The sequence below is a fragment of the Thamnophis sirtalis genome, unplaced genomic scaffold (genome assembly GCF_051295495.1).
Source record: "Thamnophis sirtalis isolate CommonGarterSnake01/CBP01778 unplaced genomic scaffold, rThaSir2_p1.2 scaffold_11, whole genome shotgun sequence".
NCBI classification, from domain to species: Eukaryota; Metazoa; Chordata; class Lepidosauria; order Squamata; family Natricidae; genus Thamnophis; species Thamnophis sirtalis.
This window is the reverse complement of record NW_028261391.1, coordinates 43,714,459-43,735,868: the sequence shown is the minus strand read 5'-3', so window position 1 is coordinate 43,735,868 and position 21,410 is coordinate 43,714,459. Positions and strand designations below refer to the sequence as shown.

The 21,410-nt window shown below is 41.4% G+C and overlaps 2 protein-coding genes across 4 annotated transcripts in view; one reads left to right on the top strand and one right to left on the bottom strand.

Moving 5' to 3' along the window:
- Nucleotides 1-11,383, top strand: part of ABCC2 (ATP binding cassette subfamily C member 2) — a 43,594-nt gene extending 32,211 nt beyond the window's left edge. The window contains exons 22-32 of the mRNA XM_087725692.1: nt 500-719; nt 1,104-1,258; nt 2,410-2,565; nt 3,121-3,320; nt 4,012-4,138; nt 5,185-5,286; nt 5,400-5,543; nt 5,883-6,041; nt 7,110-7,276; nt 8,746-8,940; nt 10,963-11,383. Coding sequence (XP_087581818.1) covers nt 500-719; nt 1,104-1,258; nt 2,410-2,565; nt 3,121-3,320; nt 4,012-4,138; nt 5,185-5,286; nt 5,400-5,543; nt 5,883-6,041; nt 7,110-7,276; nt 8,746-8,940; nt 10,963-11,092 — 1,755 coding nt within the window. The 3' untranslated portion in view covers nt 11,093-11,383. The remainder of the gene's footprint in view (nt 1-499; nt 720-1,103; nt 1,259-2,409; nt 2,566-3,120; nt 3,321-4,011; nt 4,139-5,184; nt 5,287-5,399; nt 5,544-5,882; nt 6,042-7,109; nt 7,277-8,745; nt 8,941-10,962) is intronic.
- A 262-nt stretch (nt 11,384-11,645) lies between these two features.
- DNMBP (dynamin binding protein) overlaps nt 11,646-21,410 on the bottom strand; it is a 57,955-nt gene continuing 48,190 nt past the window's right edge. For all 3 annotated transcript variants that reach the window (XM_087725694.1, XM_087725695.1, XM_087725696.1), the window contains 11 exons: nt 19,555-19,702; nt 18,812-18,829; nt 18,141-18,340; nt 17,493-17,623; nt 17,276-17,380; nt 16,903-17,031; nt 15,373-15,705; nt 14,852-15,034; nt 14,144-14,342; nt 13,614-14,044; nt 11,646-13,157 (listed from right to left, as the gene is read on the bottom strand). In XM_087725694.1, coding sequence (XP_087581820.1) covers nt 12,972-13,157; nt 13,614-14,044; nt 14,144-14,342; nt 14,852-15,034; nt 15,373-15,705; nt 16,903-17,031; nt 17,276-17,380; nt 17,493-17,623; nt 18,141-18,340; nt 18,812-18,829; nt 19,555-19,702 — 2,063 coding nt within the window. In that variant the 3' untranslated portion in view covers nt 11,646-12,971. The remainder of the gene's footprint in view (nt 13,158-13,613; nt 14,045-14,143; nt 14,343-14,851; nt 15,035-15,372; nt 15,706-16,902; nt 17,032-17,275; nt 17,381-17,492; nt 17,624-18,140; nt 18,341-18,811; nt 18,830-19,554; nt 19,703-21,410) is intronic.

Genomic DNA, 21,410 nt, shown 5'->3' with positions numbered 1-21,410 from the left:
CTTATCAGCTATGGGATATATATATATATATATATATATATATATTGCTGATAAATAAATAAAGGGAGACTAGTATAGATCTATTTCAAGCTATTTAGCTCTCATCAGCTAGCCATACCCTATGTTGGGAATCGAACCTGTGCTCTATTGCCTCTCAGGCAGATGTGTTAACCATTGAGCTACAAGGCTCTACTCCTTATCAGCCAGCCAGGGTGAGAGGTATATATTTGATGACATTCTAGCTTTGAGGTCTCGGCTCTTGTTTACATCTGTTTGTACTCCCCCTCTCCCGATGCTTAGTATAAGAATTTTTAGATTTCCACTACAGCCTGAAAATAGCTCCATCTTTAGTTATGATATTCTAAGCTATTTCTATTATATCCATGTCAATATATTTGTGAGACCTAGATTTATTGTAATGTAAGGAGTCCGCATTAGACATTAGAAAGTGCAAAACAGTTGTGCAGTGTATGATTCATCACAATGCTGTACTATGCAGGTGAAGCTATTTATGTATCTGCAATACATTCGTGCTATCGGTTGGGGCCTCTCAATAATTATCCTCATCGGTTATATTGGACAAGCTGCATCCTTTGTTGGTTTCAACCTCTGGCTTAGTGACTGGACGAATGATGCTCTACGCTATCAGAATAAGAGCTATCCAGCCACGCAACGTGATATGCGTATTGGAATCTATGGAGCACTGGGTGGAAGCAACAGTAAGTTTCCCCAAAATCAAACCACTTGCTATTATCTGCTTCCCTTAGTACCTCCTCAGACTGGGGGTGGGGGGGAAAACCCCTTATTCTGTCTCTGGAGGGAGAGTGAATCATCACAAATAGCATAAAAAGGCCCTCTAGCTCTCATCATCAGTCTGATAACTTATGCTATACAAACATTTTGGTAGATTCTTTTTGGAGGCTTGAATTCTGTATGTCAGAACAGAATGAATTAGGAGAACATAGCATAGGATTGAGTGGCATGTTTATGATGTAATCAAGATGCAACACCAAGGTAACAGAAGCCAAATGTATTTTATTCAGAGTACCTTATCAACGTCCCCTCCTGCATCGGGGTCTGAACAGTGCTTGTGTTTCTTCTAGGTCTCTTCCTGCTGTTTTCAATTGCTCTTGCTTCTTTTGGTACTATCCGAGCTTCCCGGGTCCTGCACGAAAAGCTCCTCAGTAATATCCTGCGGGTGCCTATGAGTTTTTTTGACTCAACACCAACTGGTCGTATCGTGAACAGATTTGCCAAGGTCAAAACTCTGGTTTTGGGAGGACCTTATAATTGATACAACCTAAGTACTAATCATGAGGAGTGGGCTTGAATCTGGGGGTCCTCCTGAATGCAACTCCTGCTTAAGAAGGAGGTGGCATTTGTGTTCAGGAGAGTTATAATACAGCTATTTCCAGTGTGCTAATTAGAGTAATTTCTAGATCAGAAAACTCTGTTCACAATCTGTCATCCTCTAGCCATCTCTCATTTGGATTGTGTAATGGAGTTCTCAAAAAGCATTTGGAAACTACAGCTAGTAGAAAATAGAGTGGCCAAGTGCTGATGGGTGTTTCCTATTGTACTTTTGTGACTCCATTGCTTCAGAAGCTGCATCGATTGCTGGTTGGCTTCTGGATGCGATGCAAGGTGTCACTTGTTACCTTCCAGGTCTTACATAGCTATGACCTAGTTATCTTAGGACTGCCTTCTCCCATGGTCATCTGCTTATCTGATCAAATCAGATAGAGATTTTGCCTTACTTACTTTGATCTATTTCCTATCACCAGTCAAGAATTTAATTCTTGATTATATTGATACTTTCACACATATTCTTTGCTCAGTCATTTCAATACTGGGTTTCTAATATTCTCCATTCTGGACCAATTTGGACTTCACGCTACGCTGTTTTCACATGTACCCAGTTGCTCCATCTACTACAGACAATGTCGTAAGGAGCCATTCATAACTTAGTTAGCCAACTTTTGCTAACTTGTGAACATGGGGTTTTTGCACATCTGAATAAACAAAAGAATAAAGCCACTAATAAACAAAAAACTGACCATGGATTCATTTTCTGTACCTTCTATATGGAGGAAATTTAAGTTACTCTTGTAAGCTTATCAGCCATCACTGATGCCCAAATACTACCTTTAACATTTTGTATTGAAAACCTTGAATGCAGAAAATTATTTTTATAACCCAAGAACAGTTATGAGATATTCTCACCACTGCAACAGATTATTTTAAACACCAAGCATCATGGGAAAGATGGCATACAGTATGAAAAGTTTAGAATAAAGGCAGGCATTACTTGAATTTGGTGTAAAAGTACTACTCGATTGCATCGTACATGGGCTTCTACTGACTATTCTCACTTTCCTAGTTTTATTTCTGTTCTCTCTTTTTTTACAGGATATTTTCACTCTTGATGAGACCATTCCAATATCACTCCGCTCTTGGATGAACTGCTTCTTTATGATTCTCAGTACTCTTGTGATAATTTGCATCGCTACGCCTTATTTTGCAATTATCACCCTGCCTTTGGGGATCCTGTACTACTTCATTTTAGTGAGTTGTCAATAGGGCTGGGAATGCATATTCTTGCAATAAAACCTTCAGAATTCTTACTCAGAAATTCATTTCTAAAGACAGCTGCTGCCTCTTTAGATCCAAATCTGGGATGTGTTGTAGAATGTGAAACAAAAGACAGTGAAAGTCCCATAGGTTTTATAACAAGGCCGATTCAAGAATGCAAGAATCTTTTCCTCTCATAACGCAGACCTGTCCCAGTGTTTGTTCTGTTCATTTCTGAAATTATATTCCCCTGCGGCTATGATAGTGATAAGATAGCAAAGAAGATGTTAAAATAAAATGGCCAGTCTCTGAGGTGAATTGTATACACAAAGATCTATGCTGTGGAGAAGTAGATCTTTGCTTTAAGAACATTAATTAGAAACAATTTGCTCAAATACAATAAAATTATGTGCCAGAATAATGTACATTTGAAACTATAGGATGCCACAACTTTGTTTTATGTTAGTGAAAACAGAGAAAAGCAAACTCCAATATGATGTCTCTTAATATAGTTTCATGGATCTTGCTGAGCTATCTCTTTCTTCCTAGCAATTCTATGTGGCTACATCCCGCCAGCTGCGACGTTTGGATTCTGTCACCCGGTCTCCAATTTATTCCCATTTTGGTGAGACAGTATCAGGTCTCTCTGTCATCCGGGCTTTTGGACATCAGGAGCGTTTCCTGCAGCACAATGAGAAGATTGTGGATGTGAATCAGAAGTCTGTTTACTCTTGGCTTGTTTCCAACAGGCGAGTCGCCCCTGTAGAAGATATAAATCTATGACATAGGTTGCCAGATTGTTTTGTCCACTGCCATCTTGAAAGACAATTGGTCTCCCATCCTCAGCCACTGAATTTTCCCCAGATCTTATGACATTTTACAATATGAGAGCATGATCTGATAGATAACATCTAGCCAGTTTCTGGCCTTTCCTCTAATATGGGCCATTCACCCTCAAGTAGCATCAATAGATAATCCTCCTAAGGTTAGCTTTCTTAGAGTAGAGTAGAATAGAGTAGAGTAGAATGGGAATGGGAATGGGAATGGGAATGGAAATGGAAATAGGAATAGGAATAGGAATAGGAATAGAATAATTTGCAAAACAACGGAGAAAATAATAATACTAAAACTGCAACCAGTAGAAGGGAGAAATAATATGTAATAAAGGATAAATAATGCTATAGTTGCACTCTATGGATACCTATTAGAGAGAACTTAAGTTAGTACTTCTCAGCTTGGTGTCTTTGAATCTTATGAATTTGACCAACTTCTTGAATTCTCAGATAACATTTGGGAAGACATGAAATTGGGAAGATTGGTTTTAGTATTATTGCAAAGATTGAAACAGTATACACTTTTTGTTGGCTATTCAGCAATAACAAAGCAGTAAAGATTGCTTCTGAGATGTCATAGACTCCCATTCTCTCTCTCTCTCTAAAGGTGGCTGGCTGTGCGACTAGAATTGGTGGGGAATTTTACAGTTTTCTTTGCAGCACTTCTAGCAGTCTTTGTTAAAGATCCCTTGAACAGTGGCATTGTGGGACTCTCCATCTCCTCGGCTCTGAATGTGAGTAACAGAGACTCATATTCTAAGACAAAGGCATAGCTGAATGGGGGCTGGCTGTGTATGTGTACTGACATGTCCGATGTATCAGTTCCAGTGGTGGGATTCAAATAATTTAACAACTGGTTCTCTGCCCTAATGACCATCTGCTTGGGCATGGAGAAGGCTGTAACAGGCAGCACTTGGCCTCCTGCACCCCCCTGGGAGCAAAAATGGGCCATGGGGGGCACTGTACCCCCCGGTGCCCTGTTTTGGGCCTAGTAGGCCCCTCCTACACTTACCTAGGAGCCAAAATAGGATGTGTGGGAACTCCTGGAAGGGGTGGGGCAGGAAGGGGCGGAGCCAGCCAGCAATTTAACAACCAGTTCGCCTGAACCAGCCCAAACTGGCTGAAACCCACCCCTGATCAGTTCTAATTGTAAATCTATCTGGCTGCAATCCTCTAAGCCTATGCTTCAGGCACTGTTTTTACTGCAAGTCCACTGTGGTAGTATAGTACTACTAACAATAAGAGAAATATCAAGCAGATAAACTTTAAACGTGATGCTCAATTGACCATATGATTAATTCTGACAATAAAAGTCATATATTAGAAATTATACGTTCTCAGATGAAATCAGTGGATTTATAAATCAGTTCATAATCATTGTGTTAAAAAGAAAGTACAATGAGATAAATAAGATTTCTTTTCTTAGAAACTTGGTAACTAACACTGACTGTATACAACTGAGGCCTTCCAGATCCCCTGCATTTGAACTCCCAGTAGCCTAATCTAACCCAAATACTGACTAGTGAAAAATGCTGAGAATTCTAGTTCAAAACCATTTGGAAAGTTTCAAGTTGCCCAACTTTGCATTGCCCAAAAATGTTGAAGTTATTCCTCTGGAGCTTTAGAAGAAGCAGCTATGATGGTTCTAGTAAAATTAATGAATATGGAAATGACAGTCCTGTTGGGGTCTATGATGGAATATATTCAATGTAAGTATTTGATCAGAGGGGGAATTGAAGAAGTTGAATGATAATAGTCATATCTCCATTAATTCATTTAGATAACTCAAACTCTGAACTGGTTGGTGCGAATGACGTCGGAGCTGGAGACAAACATTGTGGCTGTAGAGAGATTGCATGAATACACAGAAATTGCAAATGAGGTACAGAAAATGGAACTGTGTAAATAATATATACTTGTGTACATGTGTGAGATGAAGATATGTGTGAAATTGTTCTAAGCATGTTCTTCTAATGGTTGTCTTCCTTTGTGTAGGCACCATGGGTGACAACGCAGAGACCACCTTCTCAATGGCCCAACAATGGAGAGATCACTTTTATAGACTACAAGGTTCGGTATCGGCCTGAGCTAAAGCTAGTTCTAGATGGGATCAACTGTGATATCAAGGGTACTGAGAAGGTGAGATATTGTGGGAAAAGACATAAATGGTGTTTTCAGGGTTTTATTGAGAATTGTGTATGGTCCAGGAGAAAGAAGAGTGAAATCAAGTGGAGATAAAATGGGAAAAGGCTTGGCCTTTATACAGTCCATATACTAATTTATGCTAAATTGTTCAGATATCAAGAATGACCTGTTTTGCCGAAAGCAAGTAACAGTTACTGAGCAACCTGCCATTGGCTTATTTGGCAATAGCAGGATTGGAGAGTGTAAACACAGTTGGATCACAGAAACAGGCCACCAGAAGAGGGAAATTAAAGCTTTATCAGACACCTAATTCCTGGAATTCTGCCTTCTCAGATTGGTGTGGTGGGCCGAACAGGAGCTGGAAAATCCTCTCTGACAAATTGCCTCTTTCGCATTTTGGAAGCAGCTGGAGGAAAGATCTTAATCGATGGACTTGATATAGCAACTCTTGGCCTTCATGACCTACGTAAAAAACTCACTATCATCCCACAGGTAAAAGAAACCCAAGGCTACAGGTGTCAAACTTGCGGCATCACATTGCCGTCAGGAGGTTTCGTGGCGTTTTCCCCTTTTGCGGAGCAGGGGTGGGCATGGCCTGTGTGTGACGCATCTGGCCTGCAGGCTGCCAGTTTGAAACCCCTGCCCTAGAGCATCTGCCAAAAATGCTGGGATTCAGAATTTGACTGCTTGGTTGCATGAATAGTGTACCAAACTCTATCTGCACATTGCAGTAATGAGGGAAGAAGGGATAAGGGAGGTGTTCCTTTTTTACCAGCTTGTGATTACTATTTCATTTAGAGTAGGTGCTGACATGGGATCTAGACAATTTTAACTACCCTTTTTGAATTCCAGATGTGAGTTACAGAGGCCGAAGAGCTGAAAAAACTTACTAATTTTGTAATTCAATCCAACTTAATTCAATTATTCAAAGAGGTCGCTAATATTATAGCTACCTCTACATATAGGATGGGTTTACACAACATGGCTTATCAGTTAGAGCTGAGATGTGTCTATCTATGTGATAGATTAGTTTGTTCTGCAAATCCACACCATTTGGTTAACTGATGCTAGAATGTATTATGAAAGGAATAACACAATAGGCTAATTCAGTTGTAATTCTTGAGGTAACCCAAACAAGTAGCAAACGTAAGAGTAATAGCTCTATCTTTATAAGTTACAATAACTTCCCAACCTTTACAATCCAAGAACTAGGCAAGGTTACTTCTGAGATATTTGTCACCTTCTACCCATTTTTTGTGGGGTCAGCTGCCTCTTTTCAGACTATAGCCTAGCCTGCAGATCTTCCTTTTCTCTCCCAATATCATTCCCAATACCACTACAATAGCAGAAAGCAATTTCAGGTGGTTAAATACTAAGACTTCTCTACTTCTACTCTCTTACCCAGTGGTGGGATCCTCCCAGTCTAATAACCGGTTCTGTGATGGCACAATTTGCGCCCGAACTGGTAGAATCCCACCCCTGCTCTTACGTCAATTTATCTTAGCCATAGTTCTTAATCAAACTCGCCTTGACTAAAGTGCCTTGTATCTACATTTTCAGGATCCTATACTCTTTTCGGGGAGCTTGCGTATGAATCTGGATCCATTTGATCAGTATTCAGATGAAGACATCTGGCATGCTCTAGAATTGGCACACCTGAAGTCCTATGTACAAGCGCTACCTGAAGGGTTGTCTTATCTAGTGAGTGAAGGAGGAGAGAACTTGAGGTACAGGAAATTAGTAAAAATGACCAAGAGCTGGTGTCATCATAAGATACCATACATGCTTCAGCTATTCAAGTACCGTATTTTTCGGAGTACAAGACGCACCTTAATTTTGGGGGAGGAAATCAGGGGAAAAAAACCTTTCTGCCTCCATCAGTATTCATCTGGCTAGCATCTTTTCTGTCTCAGTTGGAGCTTGATTCCTGAAGCTGCCTGGGGAACTGCAATGAAAGCCTTTTCAATGAAAGAGTTTTTGGGCTGCAGGGTCCCCTCCCTGATTCCAAAAAGGGCGAGTGCAGAGGCCAAACAAGTGCATTGTGTTTCAGGTGGCAGGTAGTTCCAGCACGCGCTGCCACCTGCAAATGCTTTCCTCCCCAGTTTCCCGGTGCACATCGCAGAGCCACGCGCCCTCCTCTTTCTCTGCAGACTCGCTGCCTGTTTTCTCCTGGCCTGCACCGTCAGCTGGGGGAGGCAGGGAGAAAAGTGAGGGGGCAGTGCAGTTGGATGAAGGTGCAGGAGCCGGGCGCAGACACAGGGCAGGGAGATTAGAGGCAGTCGGCCAATTGCTGGCTTGGCTGCTGGTCACCCGGAGTGTGCAGGCAGCAAAGGAAACCCGCCCGGGCCGCTTCTTCACCACTGGCAGGGATGCCGGGCACCCCATCCCCTGTCCCACCTTCCACCCCCAAATTGTGCCCCCCCACGAAATGCGCATCTTAATAGAGCCATGACGTGGGTTTTCTTTGCTCCCTGCGTACTCCGGGTGGCCAGCAGCCAAGCCGCCAATCAGCTGGCTGGCTCTAATCTGCTTGCCCTGTGTCCATGCCCGGCTCCTGCGCCTTCGCCTGACTGGGCCACCCTCTTGCTTGTCTCTCTGCCTCCCCCAGCCGACGGTGCTGGCTAAGAGAAAACAGGCGGCGAGTCTGTAGAGGAGGAGGGCGCGTGGCTCTGCAATGTGCACCCGGGAACTGGGAAGGAAAGCATTTTCAGGTAGCAGCACTTGCTGGAACTGCCTGCCACCTGAAACACAATGCACTTGTTTGACCTCTGTACGCGCCCTTTTTGGAATCGGGGAGGGAACCATACAGCCCAAAAATGCTTTCATTGAAAAGGCTTTCATTGCAGTTCCGCAGGCAGCTTCAGGAATCAGGTGCCATGTGAAAGTGAGGATCCCCGCCGCATGGAACCCCCTGAAAATGTGACGTGCGGAACGGTGAGTGGAGCTACATTCGGAGTATAAGGCGCACCCTATTTTCACCCTCTTTTGGGGGGTAAAATGTGCGTCTTATACTCCAAAAATACGGTACCTCCTATTTGGCATTATTTTCTAGTTGAGTCACATAGCCTGGCTTGATTGATGGAGAGTATTATCTGGACTGATGTTCATTTCAGTTTCCTGCAATTATTTGCATTAATTTTGGTAGCATCAATAATCAGTTTTTATTTTTGTGTCCTTCTTCCTCCCCACCCTCCAGTGTGGGGCAGAGGCAGCTTGTATGTCTGGCACGAGCCCTGCTTTGTAAATCCAAAATCTTGATTCTGGATGAAGCAACAGCTGCTGTGGATATGGAAACTGATCACTTGATCCAAGAGACAATCCGAAGCGAGTTTGCCAACTGCACCGTAATCACCATTGCCCATCGGTTACACACCATCATGGACAGCCATAGGTAAAGTATGTGTGTGTCTGTGTCAGTGAGTGAACAAGTACAAGCCAGGAGTGGAGTATTTCTATCATGCACACCCAAAACACCATGCAGAATAGCCATGGGAGGCAGCAAAGGAATACATGATAGAGAATATTACACTACAGGAATGAAAGTTCTGCCACAACAGGATTGTGTGGAGCACTCCAAAAAATTTTGTAGTAAAAGTAGTTAACATACACTTTCCGCATGCATGCTCATAAAAGAAATAAATATAATATAGAGATCTAAAAATAACAGAGAGATCCAAGGAATTGTAATCTATTTCAAATGTACATATGTTGAAATAAGACCAAAAACAAAAACAAGATTTCAGATCCATTAGTATATTTTTTAAATTATAGATTTCTCTCAAGTATTTTAAACTTTATTTTGTATTCATGGCGAAGATGGTAAGCTGCTACACAAGCAGTATAAGAAAACATGCCATGATCTCACTAAATCCATTTTACACTATACAGTGCTTCGTAAGTAGAAAGCAATAAAGAAGGCACAGAAGCTTTCAGAGCTCAACATTTTTGCAGAGCTGCTGAGCCTCTGCCTTCCACTTTGCCACATAAATCAAAGTAATGTTTTGGTATTGCTAATTGGTACTGACCTTATAAATTGACATAAATCAATCAGTTAGATCTTGAATGCAAGTCAGTACTCATATGATGAACTATAAATCAACTATAGAAATGTCTGCTCCTTTTGTAAACAAAAACTGAAAAAAGCAAGCAGGAAGAGAATGGTCAGCTCAAGACCCCTGAAAAGACATTAAGAAATGTGTAGGCCACGTGACTACATACAGTTTTATATCATGTGGATACTATTGGTTCTCAGTAATAAGACCCAAGAACATCCAAGGAAATGGAATGGTGGAGGCTTAAAACAAAAATTGACCTAGGCACTTTTCTACCATCAGATGTAACAACGGCCACCAAGTAAGTCTAAAAGTGGATTAGACAAACTCTTAAAAGATAAAGGTATCACTGGTAATCGGCCATGCTAACTGCAGAGTGTTCCAGGTAATCTGCCTCTCTGTACCACTTGCAGAATAACATTAGTAGGGTAATTGGTTGGCTTTCCAGAGGCATCTTCCAAAGGGCTTCTGTATTTTAAAATGTTGCTGGATGTTAGTCTATAAGAATAATTTATGTGTTCTTTCTTTCTTTCTTTCTTTCTTTCTTTCTTTCTTTCTTTCTTTCTTTCTTTCTTCTTCTTTCCTTCCTTCCTTTCTATAAAATAAAGAATAATATGGAGAGTGCCATCTAGTGAAAGAAAGCCCAATACAATATTTTGGAGAGTAAATTATTGTACTGTTGCTGTTTTCACCATAAATCTCCAGATTCTTGCTAAGATCATAAGAGCAGTTAGAGGGTTAGAAAACACTCTTAAGTCTTGTTTATTGCCCCATTTTATAATGTTTCTCACCACATTTGTTAACTGAATCACTGCAGTTGTTAAATTAGCAACATGACTCTTAAGTGAATCTGGTTTCCCCATTGACTTTGCTCGTCAGGTGGTCACAAAAGGGAATCACATGACAATAGCAATAGCAATAGCAGTACTTATATACCGCTTCATAGGGCTTTCAGCCCTCTCTAAGCGGTTTACAGAGAGTCAGCATATTGCCCCCAACAATCTGGGTCCTCATTTTACCCACCTCGGAAGGATGGAAGGCTGAGTCAACCCTGAGCCGGTGAGATTTGAACCGCTGAACTGCTGATCTAGCAGTAGTCTGCAGTGCTGCATTTAACCACTGCGCCACCTTGGCTCTTAGGGACACTGCAACTGTCATAAAGGTGAGTCAGTTTTCCAGCATCCAAATATAAATCATGTAACCATGGGAATGCTACAACGGTCATTAAGTGTGAATAATGGTCATACGTTCTGTTTCCAGTGCCACTATAACTTTATAAACGGTCACTAAACGAACTACTGTAACTTGAGGACTACCTGTATTGAAACGTTCCCAAATTCATATTGCTCTTTCTCTTCTAGGGTGATGGTACTTCAGGAAGGGAAGATTGTGGAATTTGACAGCCCTGAAGAGCTGCTTCAACAGCAAGGCATCTTTGCAGAAATGGCCAGGGAAGCTGGCATAACCAGAAGTCAGGACACTGCACTTTAGAGGAAGGAGAGCTCAAGGCAGAAAAATCACCAGCAACCTTCTCGGGAATTGCGATTTTCTTTGACTTGCCACTGGCACTGAATGAAAAATGTTACCAGCGCTGCTAGGGTCACTCAGCCTTAAAACACAATAGTTTACAGTAGTTTACCTGAGACTTAAAGGCAGCTTTATTAGTTGGAGCCAGCATCGGCATGTGTTTGCCTATCGGGAAAGAACTTGAGGTTAGGCATCATGCTAAAATGTTACCACAGGGTCGCTACGTGAAATCAAGAAATAAAATGTGGGAAACCATTCTGAGCAGTCCAGGTTTCATACCCTTCTTGCATGTATGTTGTTTATAGTTTTTTGAAGGTTGGCTTTTATAGTATTCTTTTTGGAGGCACTTCCCCAGTCTGGTATCTTGAGCATAGGCTGAGTTATTGTCCTCTGTGCTGGCTGAAGAGTCTAGGACTGAGGTGATACAAGCCAACAGTGAGAGAGAGAGCATAGTGAAGCAGGCTACTCACAGATTATTATTTTTCAATCTTTTGGTCTTTATTAAAATGGTTTATTAAAAAAAAGATTCCAGAAGTATTTTGAACTTATCAAAATGCTCTAGTCTTTGTAAGATAAATCTCCCTTATTTAGTTTTTGATATCAACTTTTACCAGTTATCACGAGTTTAAAAAAAGTAACCTTTTATAACTATATAATCAAATTTATACAGCCACCCATCTCCTCCAAAGGAGACTCTGGGCAGCATATGTAATCATTCTCAATAGCCCCTGGTTAAGATTTCCTGAGTATGGAAAATAAATTTGCACACTAGGAGAAAGAGCATTGTTTCTGTCCAAAATAAATACAAGTAATTTGAGAAATATATTTTATTTACACAACAGCAACTCAAGCAAGTTACTCAGGAAGCAAAACACAGCTTTTACATTCTGCTGTTTTCCCCAGAGCATCAATGCTCCCCCTCCAGCTCTGACCCGAGTCAGGGACAAAAAGAATTGCAGCCTTGCCCTCTCACGGATACTGCAGCATGCAAGATGGGCACCAAACCTGTCTAAAGTTGAACCAAAGAATTATTTTGCCCAACAGCAAACAATGTTAACTAATACTGAGATAGGAAAGGACACATGGGATACCTGCTTCTTGGCGGTGACACTCAGCAAAATCTCTGAGCCCTTGTCTTTCTGTTAGGCTCACTTCTTACAGGGCTGCAGATACGTGGTTTCACAAAGAGCAGAAATACCAACAGCTACACGCCATAACTACTAGTAGGTTCAGCTACACCTTTGAGAACCAGTTGCTGGAGGACAATAGTAAGATTGGGCCTTAAGAGGCAATTTTATTTCTTTGTTTCTTTATATCTTGCCTTTATTATTTTTACAATTAATTCAAGGCAGTAAATATACCTAATACTCCTTTGGTGACTTCTGAAATACTGGACTTATTAGCAATAGCCCTTAAGACTTATATACCACTTCACAGTGCTTTACAGCCCTCTCTAAGCAGTTTACAGAGTCGGCATATTGCCCCCAACAATCTGAGTCCTCTTTTTATCTTCACTGGCTCCCTTCTCATGCTTTTGCACCAATAGCCAGCTCTCTCTCTTGGCTGCATGATTTCCAGCCAGTTTACAATCCAGTTAATGGACTGAATATCTACCTTCATTGGAAATATGAGTTCCACACAGCCCTGCTAAGAGGAAGACAGAGCTGTCTCAGGCTGCACAGTAAGAGCATTACATCCAACTTTGATGGAAACGAGGTCGAACTCCCCACATAAATATACTGAAATCCAAACTTTCAGAGGCATGGCGTGCGTGGATGCAAGAGTATGCCCTTGCATGGTAGTTATAAAGGCACCAGTTTGTGACGTCTCCTGCTTCAGCATCTCACGTGTACTCAGTCTTGCGAATGTAACTGGATGGTACATAGCCCCGTTTCCCATGTGCCTCTGCCAGCCACCATTCCTGGTTGCCAGTTATGTCTTCAAATTGTAGAATCTTTAATCTTTGATTGGCTGTTACACTCAGTTCATTTGAATTGCGGCCCTTAAAAGTATAAAGGGCGTAATAGACCTGGAAGCAAAAAAGATAGAAGGAGGTGAGAAAGAACACAGGACAAAACCAATTGCTATCTTGCAACCAGAAACCACTGGGCACCTCCCAAATTGTTCTTTTTATTTTGGTACTCAATACTTTGGGGATTCTTTCTCTCTTATAGGTAGGAAAGCTGTTTCCAGAGTATATCTACATACATTTGCATTTCTTTCAGCAAAGTGTTATGTTCAATTTCTCCTAGTCATTCAAAATACAGTATTACTAAGAAGATGTTAGTTATAAAAACTAGCTAGCCAATTTAGAATCAATATACTGGCCTTGTTCAAACTGTAAAGCAGACTTTGCGTTTGTCCAATGTATGAATCCAATCAATTCCGGCTTTTGGTAAGCCATGATCCAATGAAATTTAAAATATATGGCTCAGGCCATTAAAAGCAATGAGCATGTGTCTACATATGTTCCTGTCCCACTCACCTGATTTCCCATGCACTCACTGCTCTTCAGCCTTAGGTTGTCCACTGATGCGGTTGGCCTTGCCTTGTACCGGGCTTGGTGCCCATTTCGTGCATCTGGATTACTGTGTCGCCGAGATGATGGAGGATTGCGGGATGGCTCTGCAGATTCCAAAATGGGACCCAGCTGGAGTTGGCAAACAGCATCCGGCTCTGAGAGAGTCTGAACAGAATTAATCAGGTTGCCTAGGATGCCAGAGTCCTGTGGAGGCTTCTGTGGGCTGTTCACAGATGTGATGGTCAAAATGTTGTTTGCTGTACTGATTCCATGGGACGAGGAAGAACCGCTGAGTTCAGATTCACCAGACGAATGACTGGCCAGAGAGACATCCGAGTGGCTACAGCGTGGATTGTAAGGTTTCAGAAAGGAGCTGTACACAAAGCCCTTTGTCACTGTAGAGATGAGGCAAGGAAGAAAATAATCACTAGTGCTAAGCATAATACAGTTGGGAACAGGACCGAGGGCTCAGGTTCGGAAACATTTCCACTCACCTCCATTGTCAATAAGCCAACGGTTCTGACTGCCCATAGGATCCTTTTTTTTGAGAACACCCACGAGATCCCCCTCCAATAATGACACATCCAGCTCTTGAGCTGCATTGAAGTTACGCTCGGCCTGAAATAGCTTCTCAGGAGGATAGCGGGCCAGGAGGGCTGCTCGCAGTTCATCTGACTGTAGCATGTAACTGGGCTATAAGGGAAACAACAATTCCAGTGAAGGGGAAGGGAATAATCCAAGCATCTACAGTTCTTTGCTCAGATTCATCTTTAGAACAGTGAGTACCATATTAGAGCAGCCGAAGAGCTTCATGTAGTATAGTAATCCAGTTGAAGCATTACATTTTAGAAGCCCACAAACATGGTTGAAGGGCTGGGATGACAGAACTTTCTGTTGTTGCTCCCAACAATAGGCTTGTAAAGTATGATTCAAAAAGTAAATATACAGCCAGTGACTAGTAATCACCGAGAACCTCCATGAAATTATCCAACCCTCTTTTAAAACCTTCTATCTTGGTGACTATTAGCATATCTGATGGCAATGAATTCTACAGGTTCTCTGTTTATTCTTTTCAATATCAGGAAGAATACATGAATACACTGAGGCCCGAAGTACTCTTCCATCTGACCATACTGAGTTAATGACATAATTCCACCTCTAGAGGGCAGCCTTTCATCTCTTGTTACTCCCATAGAGCTCACCATGGGCAGAAGGGGTTGTTTTCGCACGGATTGACGCTCCAGGCTTTTTCTTTCAAAGGGCTTTTTAGTGGTAGCAATGCTCTCCGGAAAGAAGGTGAAGGCTTGTAGTTGCTGGAGGACTCTACTATGCTCTTCCTGGAAGATGGCAATAAGATTCCCTTCCCGGCCAACCACTTGCAGCAGCTGAGATAGAGGAAAGCGATATCAGACACAAGTCAGGAAAGGACAATTTTAGGTAAATTTTGTTCAGTAATAACCCACTATATTCAGAGTAATCATGACGATAATCTGATGGTTCCTGAACAGTGAGGATTACTTTTCCTCTTTTCCACGTTAGTGGAGAGGTAATCAGTACTCATAATTTTACCATGGATCTCATCCAAGGAGCATTTATTTCATGCCTTCAAACATGCCTTAAAAGTGAAAAAGATGGAGAAGAGAACTGGGAAGTGCCGTGCTCTTTCCTTCCGGTCTCATGGAAAGCACCAGCCATGCCAGCCACTCGCAGCTTCTCTACTTACTGAGAACAAAGGCTGAAGTTCCTGCAGTGCCAGGCGTACAAAGTCACAGTGAGCCTCAGCATAGCTGCGCAGGCAGCTAGTGAAAAGCTCCTTGGCACAGCACTGAAATTTGGGCAGTTCATCCAGCAGCTGGGTGTTCAAGGCCTCATAATTGTTGCGTGCTGACTGTAATTCTTCCAAGGTCCGCTTGTCCTTCAACCTCTCGGCCCGCTCGGTGCACGTGTGGAAATCCAGGAGCTTATCAAAGCGTTTCTGCACCAGTTTGTGAGGTCCAGCAAACATGTTCAGCAGCTGATTCAGAGGCGTGATCACCAGACGCTCAGTGCGTTTCTTCTGCAAAGCAGAGAGCAACAATCAGACCTAGGTATCACACCGCAGCTTTTCCCACTCTGCCAAATTACTTTGATGGATTCAGTAGAAATTGAAGAAGAAAAATTCTTCCATTAACAAAAGCAAGCTATCATTATGACCAAATAGGTTTCATTGATTTGCCGTATATGTTCTAATGCAAAATAGAACATAAAATGATAGGATTGGAAAGGACCTTGAAGGTCTTCTAGTTAAATCCCATTTGAGCAGCGGGCAAATGGCTATCTAGTCCAATGGTGGGTTTCCACTGTTTTTGCTACCGGTTTGCTTGTGCACGCTTGTGCTCACGATGAGTGGGCGGTTGGGCAGAGACTCCTGCCACTGCCACTAGTAGTTCACCCTATCTATCTATCTATCTATCTATCTATCTATCTATCTATCTATCTATCTATCTATCTATCTATCTATCCTTAATCCTTCAATAGCAATAGCACTTAGGCATATACCGCTCCACAATGCTTTCCAGCCCTCTCTAAGCGGTTTACAGAGTCAGCATATTGCCCCTAACAATCTGGGTCCTCATTTTACCCACCTCGGAAGGATGGAAGGCTGAGTCAACCTTGAGCCTGGTGAGAGATTCGAACTGCCAAATTGCAGGCAGCCAGCAGGTAGAAGCAGCCTGTAGTACTGCACTTTAATCACTGCACCACTGTGGCTCATAATGTAAGATCTCCTGCATGTACCAGAAATTTTGAAACCAGCAAATATTTTCTCTTCTCCATTTCCATAGTATTATTTGTCCAGCAAACTACATGCCAGCTGCTGACTATAGTGTTTTAGAGCTTTCATGTTTTTTCAAGAACGTTTCAATATTTCTAGGAATTCTGTAATTCTGTGCCTGTAGTGATGTTGGTAGAGGTAGCAGTAGTAATAATAATTTAATGTTCTCCTGATGATTTAGATTATAACTTCCACCAATCCTAGCGAAAATGACCAGTCAACTGGGGAAAAGGGACCTCTCATCAAAAACCTTTGGGAGGGAGCAGCAGGCTGAGAAGGATGCTTAAATAACACTTCATTATAGCCAAAAGCCAGTTAGGTCTAATACTTAGTGAAAGGATCTTTAATCTCATCTAAACAGAGTTCTCTTCCCAATGTTTCTGGTAATAGATATTTTATCTAAGCTTTCATACGGAAGAAAGGAAGAAAGCTTTCACTCACGAAATCAGAGAACAGCTGATCACTGATGAAACCATGAATCTTCTGGAACTGCTCCAACTCAGCACTTCCCTTCTCCATGCACAGCTCCCACATACTCAGTGCTGCTGTCACTTTAACACTAGCTGATTCCTGAAGGCCAAAACAAAAAACAACCACCTCATAAGCATAAGTTGGCTTGAAGTATGCTCTTATACCAACCTGCTCCAGAGGCAGGCAAAGTCTTAAATTATGGGCCTGGCATTATACAAGCCTAGCCAAGGGAGAGTCTTCCAATCCATTCCTTTGACACTCCTCGGCCTTATTAGATGACCGATGACACAATCTTTCTCAAGTTACCCTTCCCACTTTACACAGACACATAAAACTTATTTACCCGGACATGTTGAAGGTAAAGAGAAAGATCCCGGATAAAAGATTTAATCAGACGCTGCTGCATCCTGAAATTCTTTTCAGTCTCTTCAAAAGCCTCATCTTTGAGCTGCCAGAGAGAGGGTGGGAGGGAGAGAGGCTGTGAACCCTCTGAAAGTTCCCGCAGTGCCAAATTCTTGTAATAACCTTAAAGCATGTGAGCAGAAACAACTCTTATTCACCTGGGGAGCAAAACCTGTGAGATGTTTCAAGTGGCTGCTGACCCGGTTGGATTTCTTGATTATGGAGTGGAAATTAAGTTTGGAGATCTTCTCAATCAGGCTATCATCATCAGTCTTCCTGTACTTCAACACTGAAAAGGAGACAGAATTAGCCTCATACTGGGGAGTTGTTAAGCTGACCATAGGACTATGCTTTCCTGTGTCTTTTGTTACAGATCCCATCCTCTCTATCTCATTCTAATGCCACCCGAGTGTTACTTTTAAACCAGAAGAACACCAACAAAGCTAGTGAACACAGCATAGTTATATTAAAGTTTAATGGGTTTTTTGTTCTTATTCCCAAAACCTACAGAAATAGCTTTTCTGGACTGTACCAACCCAGGTACACTTTAGATTGGTGGACTTCAATTCACACAACTCTCAGATGAATCCAATCTTCCCAACTTGGTTTATACTTCATATCTACTAAAAACAGAACTCAAAGAATACAGTTCTCTACTGGCTGAAAAGTGTTGTGAAGAAAGCAACCCCCCCCCCCCAATAGCAACCCACCTGGTACAGGCAATCTTCAAATGGAACATCGCACAGCCCCTTCCCACTCATCCACACTGACTGCATTAGTCCTGTGTTGGTTGCCCTGCAGCTCACCTAGATCTTTCCGGCGCTTGTACTCGTTGAGGTTGCCATTGATTTCCTTGACAGCTAAGACGGCAGCAGCCAAAGGAGCACGATCAGGGTGCGACTCGGGAGTAGCACGCAGGAGTTCCATCAGAAGCAGTGGATAGCGCATCACACGCTGAACAGGCTTGATCAGGAAGGAGCCCAGGTCAATATAGTTGGTGCAACCCCTGTCAAGGTCAAAACACAAAGGAGCACTTGGAATCACCTTCAAAATTTACTTCTCTCTATATCCTAAACTATTGCATCCAAGTAACTCCACATCTACAAGCCATTTTCTTACAGAAACCCCAGTCCTTCAAAGCTAAACAACATGACACCAGCAATCCCAGCCACTAAATTCCACAAATCTTTACATGCATCCTTCTCTGGCTAATGTCAACAATACTCACTTGCTGCCTAGTTGCCCCTGCTCAATATCTATGCTATTCATCTTGCCACTCCCAATCCTATCTCACTGTCCTCAATCCAAGCAGGCTAATATGGCTGTAAGCTGTCTCATTCTTTGAATCCCAGCTGTGCAAATGATTTCTGCAGTTGTCTCCTACAAATGGCTCATCTCCCCACATTATATTTCCAGATCCTTTTCTGCTGTTTCAGACACCTAAACAAGTAAGTCAATAGTATATAAAGATGCTTACCATTCAGTATACAGACTCCTGGCAGTCCCACAGCAGGGGGAAAAAAACATGCAAGAAAGAGTAGATGATGAGCGTGTTTTATTTTATTGCCTTGCAGCTACTGAACTGCAGTGAAATCAGCAGATGGACATGTCAAGCAACCACTGTACGCATCCCCTTCTACTTTAATTCATAAGGTCACAATTAAGCTACTTTGTTTTCCTGAAAATAAGACTTCCCCAGATAATAAGCCCAACTGTGCTTTTGAGCACATGTGCTAAAATAAGCCCTCCTGCCAAATAAGCCCTCCCCAAAAATATTTGACCGCATGCGCAGCTGGTCCCCACCATTTCTTGGTGGAGAGGGGAGAACATTCCCCTCATAGGGGGGGAGGGGAGGCTGCTCCTGCAAACCCTTGCTACCATGTCCCTTCTCTTAGTAGCGGCCACAAAAAGAGCACCAGGCCCACTGACGCTAGGGCTGGCAAGTGTGTGCCAGACACTGAAACAGGACTACCGTCCCTCTCTGGATCAGCTGATATGTGGACCAAGGTTAAGGGGCCTCCTGCAGCTCAAAATAATAAGACCTCCCCAAAAATAAGGCCCAGGGCTTATTTTTTTGGGGGGGGCAAAAGAAAATAAGAACCTATTTTATTTTTGGGGAAACATGGTAGGACGAGATACACCTGAGGCAGGGTTTCAAATACCACACAAGCACCAATCAGCAGTTGTCTAAGCAGCTTAGAAGTCCGTATTGCATTTTACCTGAGGATCTCCAGAGATTCCAGAAGAAGCTTCTGCACCCTTTCATCTTTTTCATAGGCCTCTAGAAGAGCAATAGCTTCATCATGATTCTGGCAATATACCTTATACACAGCCTCCAGCTCAGCCTGCAGCTCCAAAAAGACTGGCCCTTAGGAACGGAAGTAAATTGTTAATGTGGTAGCACATAGTCTGTATCATATTGCTTAGATTAAAGAACTAATTTATTTTATAAATATATTTATAAAAGATATAAAAAGCATCAAGCATTAAATTCAGTGATAAAACAATTATTTCCTTTGAACAACAACAATGATAAAATAAAATAGTGCAATATATACTGTAGACAGATGTGCAAGCCAATATAAATATCAGCTCAATATAAATCCAATAATTCAGGAAATTGTGAAACATTATGAACCCTGGGACAATTGATTCTAGTCTTTTTAATTATTAATTGTAATGATTTTATATTTATTATATATATATTTATATATATTATATATATATATATATATATATATATATATATATATATATACATACATACATACATATATATGTGTGTGTTTGTGTGTGTGTGTGTGTGTGTTTATTTGTGCTGATAAATAAATAAAGGGAGACTAGTATAGATCTATTTCAAGCTATTTAGCTCTCATCAGCTACCCATACCCTTATTGGGATTTGGCGAGCCGAATGACAGATGATGGAAGCAGTTAGCTTCCTCCCATAATTGGGGCTTACCAGGGGTTGTAAAAATCTTATATATATATATATCAACGTAAGTCACTCAGTACTTTGGATACTAAATTTAGCAAATAAATATCTAAAATACAAGTTGGTTTGTTTTGAAATTGTTCCTGTTACAAAAAGATTATTGTGTGAAATTCTTCATCACACAGAATCTCAGTAGGCTACACAGATTTGTAAACAATTTCTACAAAAAATTTAAGAAGCATTATTTTAAGTGACATTAACAGAGTTAGAAGGGACCTTGGGGTCATCTAATCCAACTGCATGCTCACGCAGGAGACCTGTACTAGGAATTCGAACTGCCAACCTTTCTGATCGACAAGCTCAGTGTCTTCGCCACTAGGCCACCTCATCAGGTGTTTCATTTTAGTATTTTTTACTAAATTTTAGTAATTTTAGTATTTTCCTTCATATTTTCTTTCCAGTAAGAAAAATGTACTCCTGATGAACTCCTTTTTCTATTTTTAGTGCCCCTATTGCAATGTATGAAATCATATTTTAAGAATTTTAGTGACTGTGGATTATTAGTAAATATTAATGCTTATATTTCTGAAAGAAAAATGCAAAGAGACAATCTTTTTATTTCTTGATGTAATAGATATGGTTGGAAACAACCCCTAAGTTCAATGAAGAGCACTATTAATATTATCTAAGAATATTGTACCAGACAACATCTTCTTTAACTTTAAGAGTCAGCATGGGACTCGAGGTGTGGTTGCTTCTACCACGAAATATGCTGCTTTTCTCTCACCCTGGACATGACAAAATACAACTCATCTGAAACTTGGGCAACTGCCATATATAAAGTCACAAATTATTCTAGCTTGATTTATTTTCTCAAGTTACCCAGTTCACACTCGGTTCCTTATAAAAAGAGACAAGTTCTATGTCTATTGTTTGCTCTGTAATCTAGCTTGCACTCAGATTAATGGAGGGAGAAGCCAAGCGCTGACATAAAAATAAAAAATAAAAGCTCTGTGAGATGAAAGTAATCCCTCCAATTCAGAATACTATATAAAATCAATATAATTTTTTTGTGGGGAAACACCGCTTGACAAATGAATTAGAATTAGCAAAACTATGCTAATTATCAGCACCCTGGATCA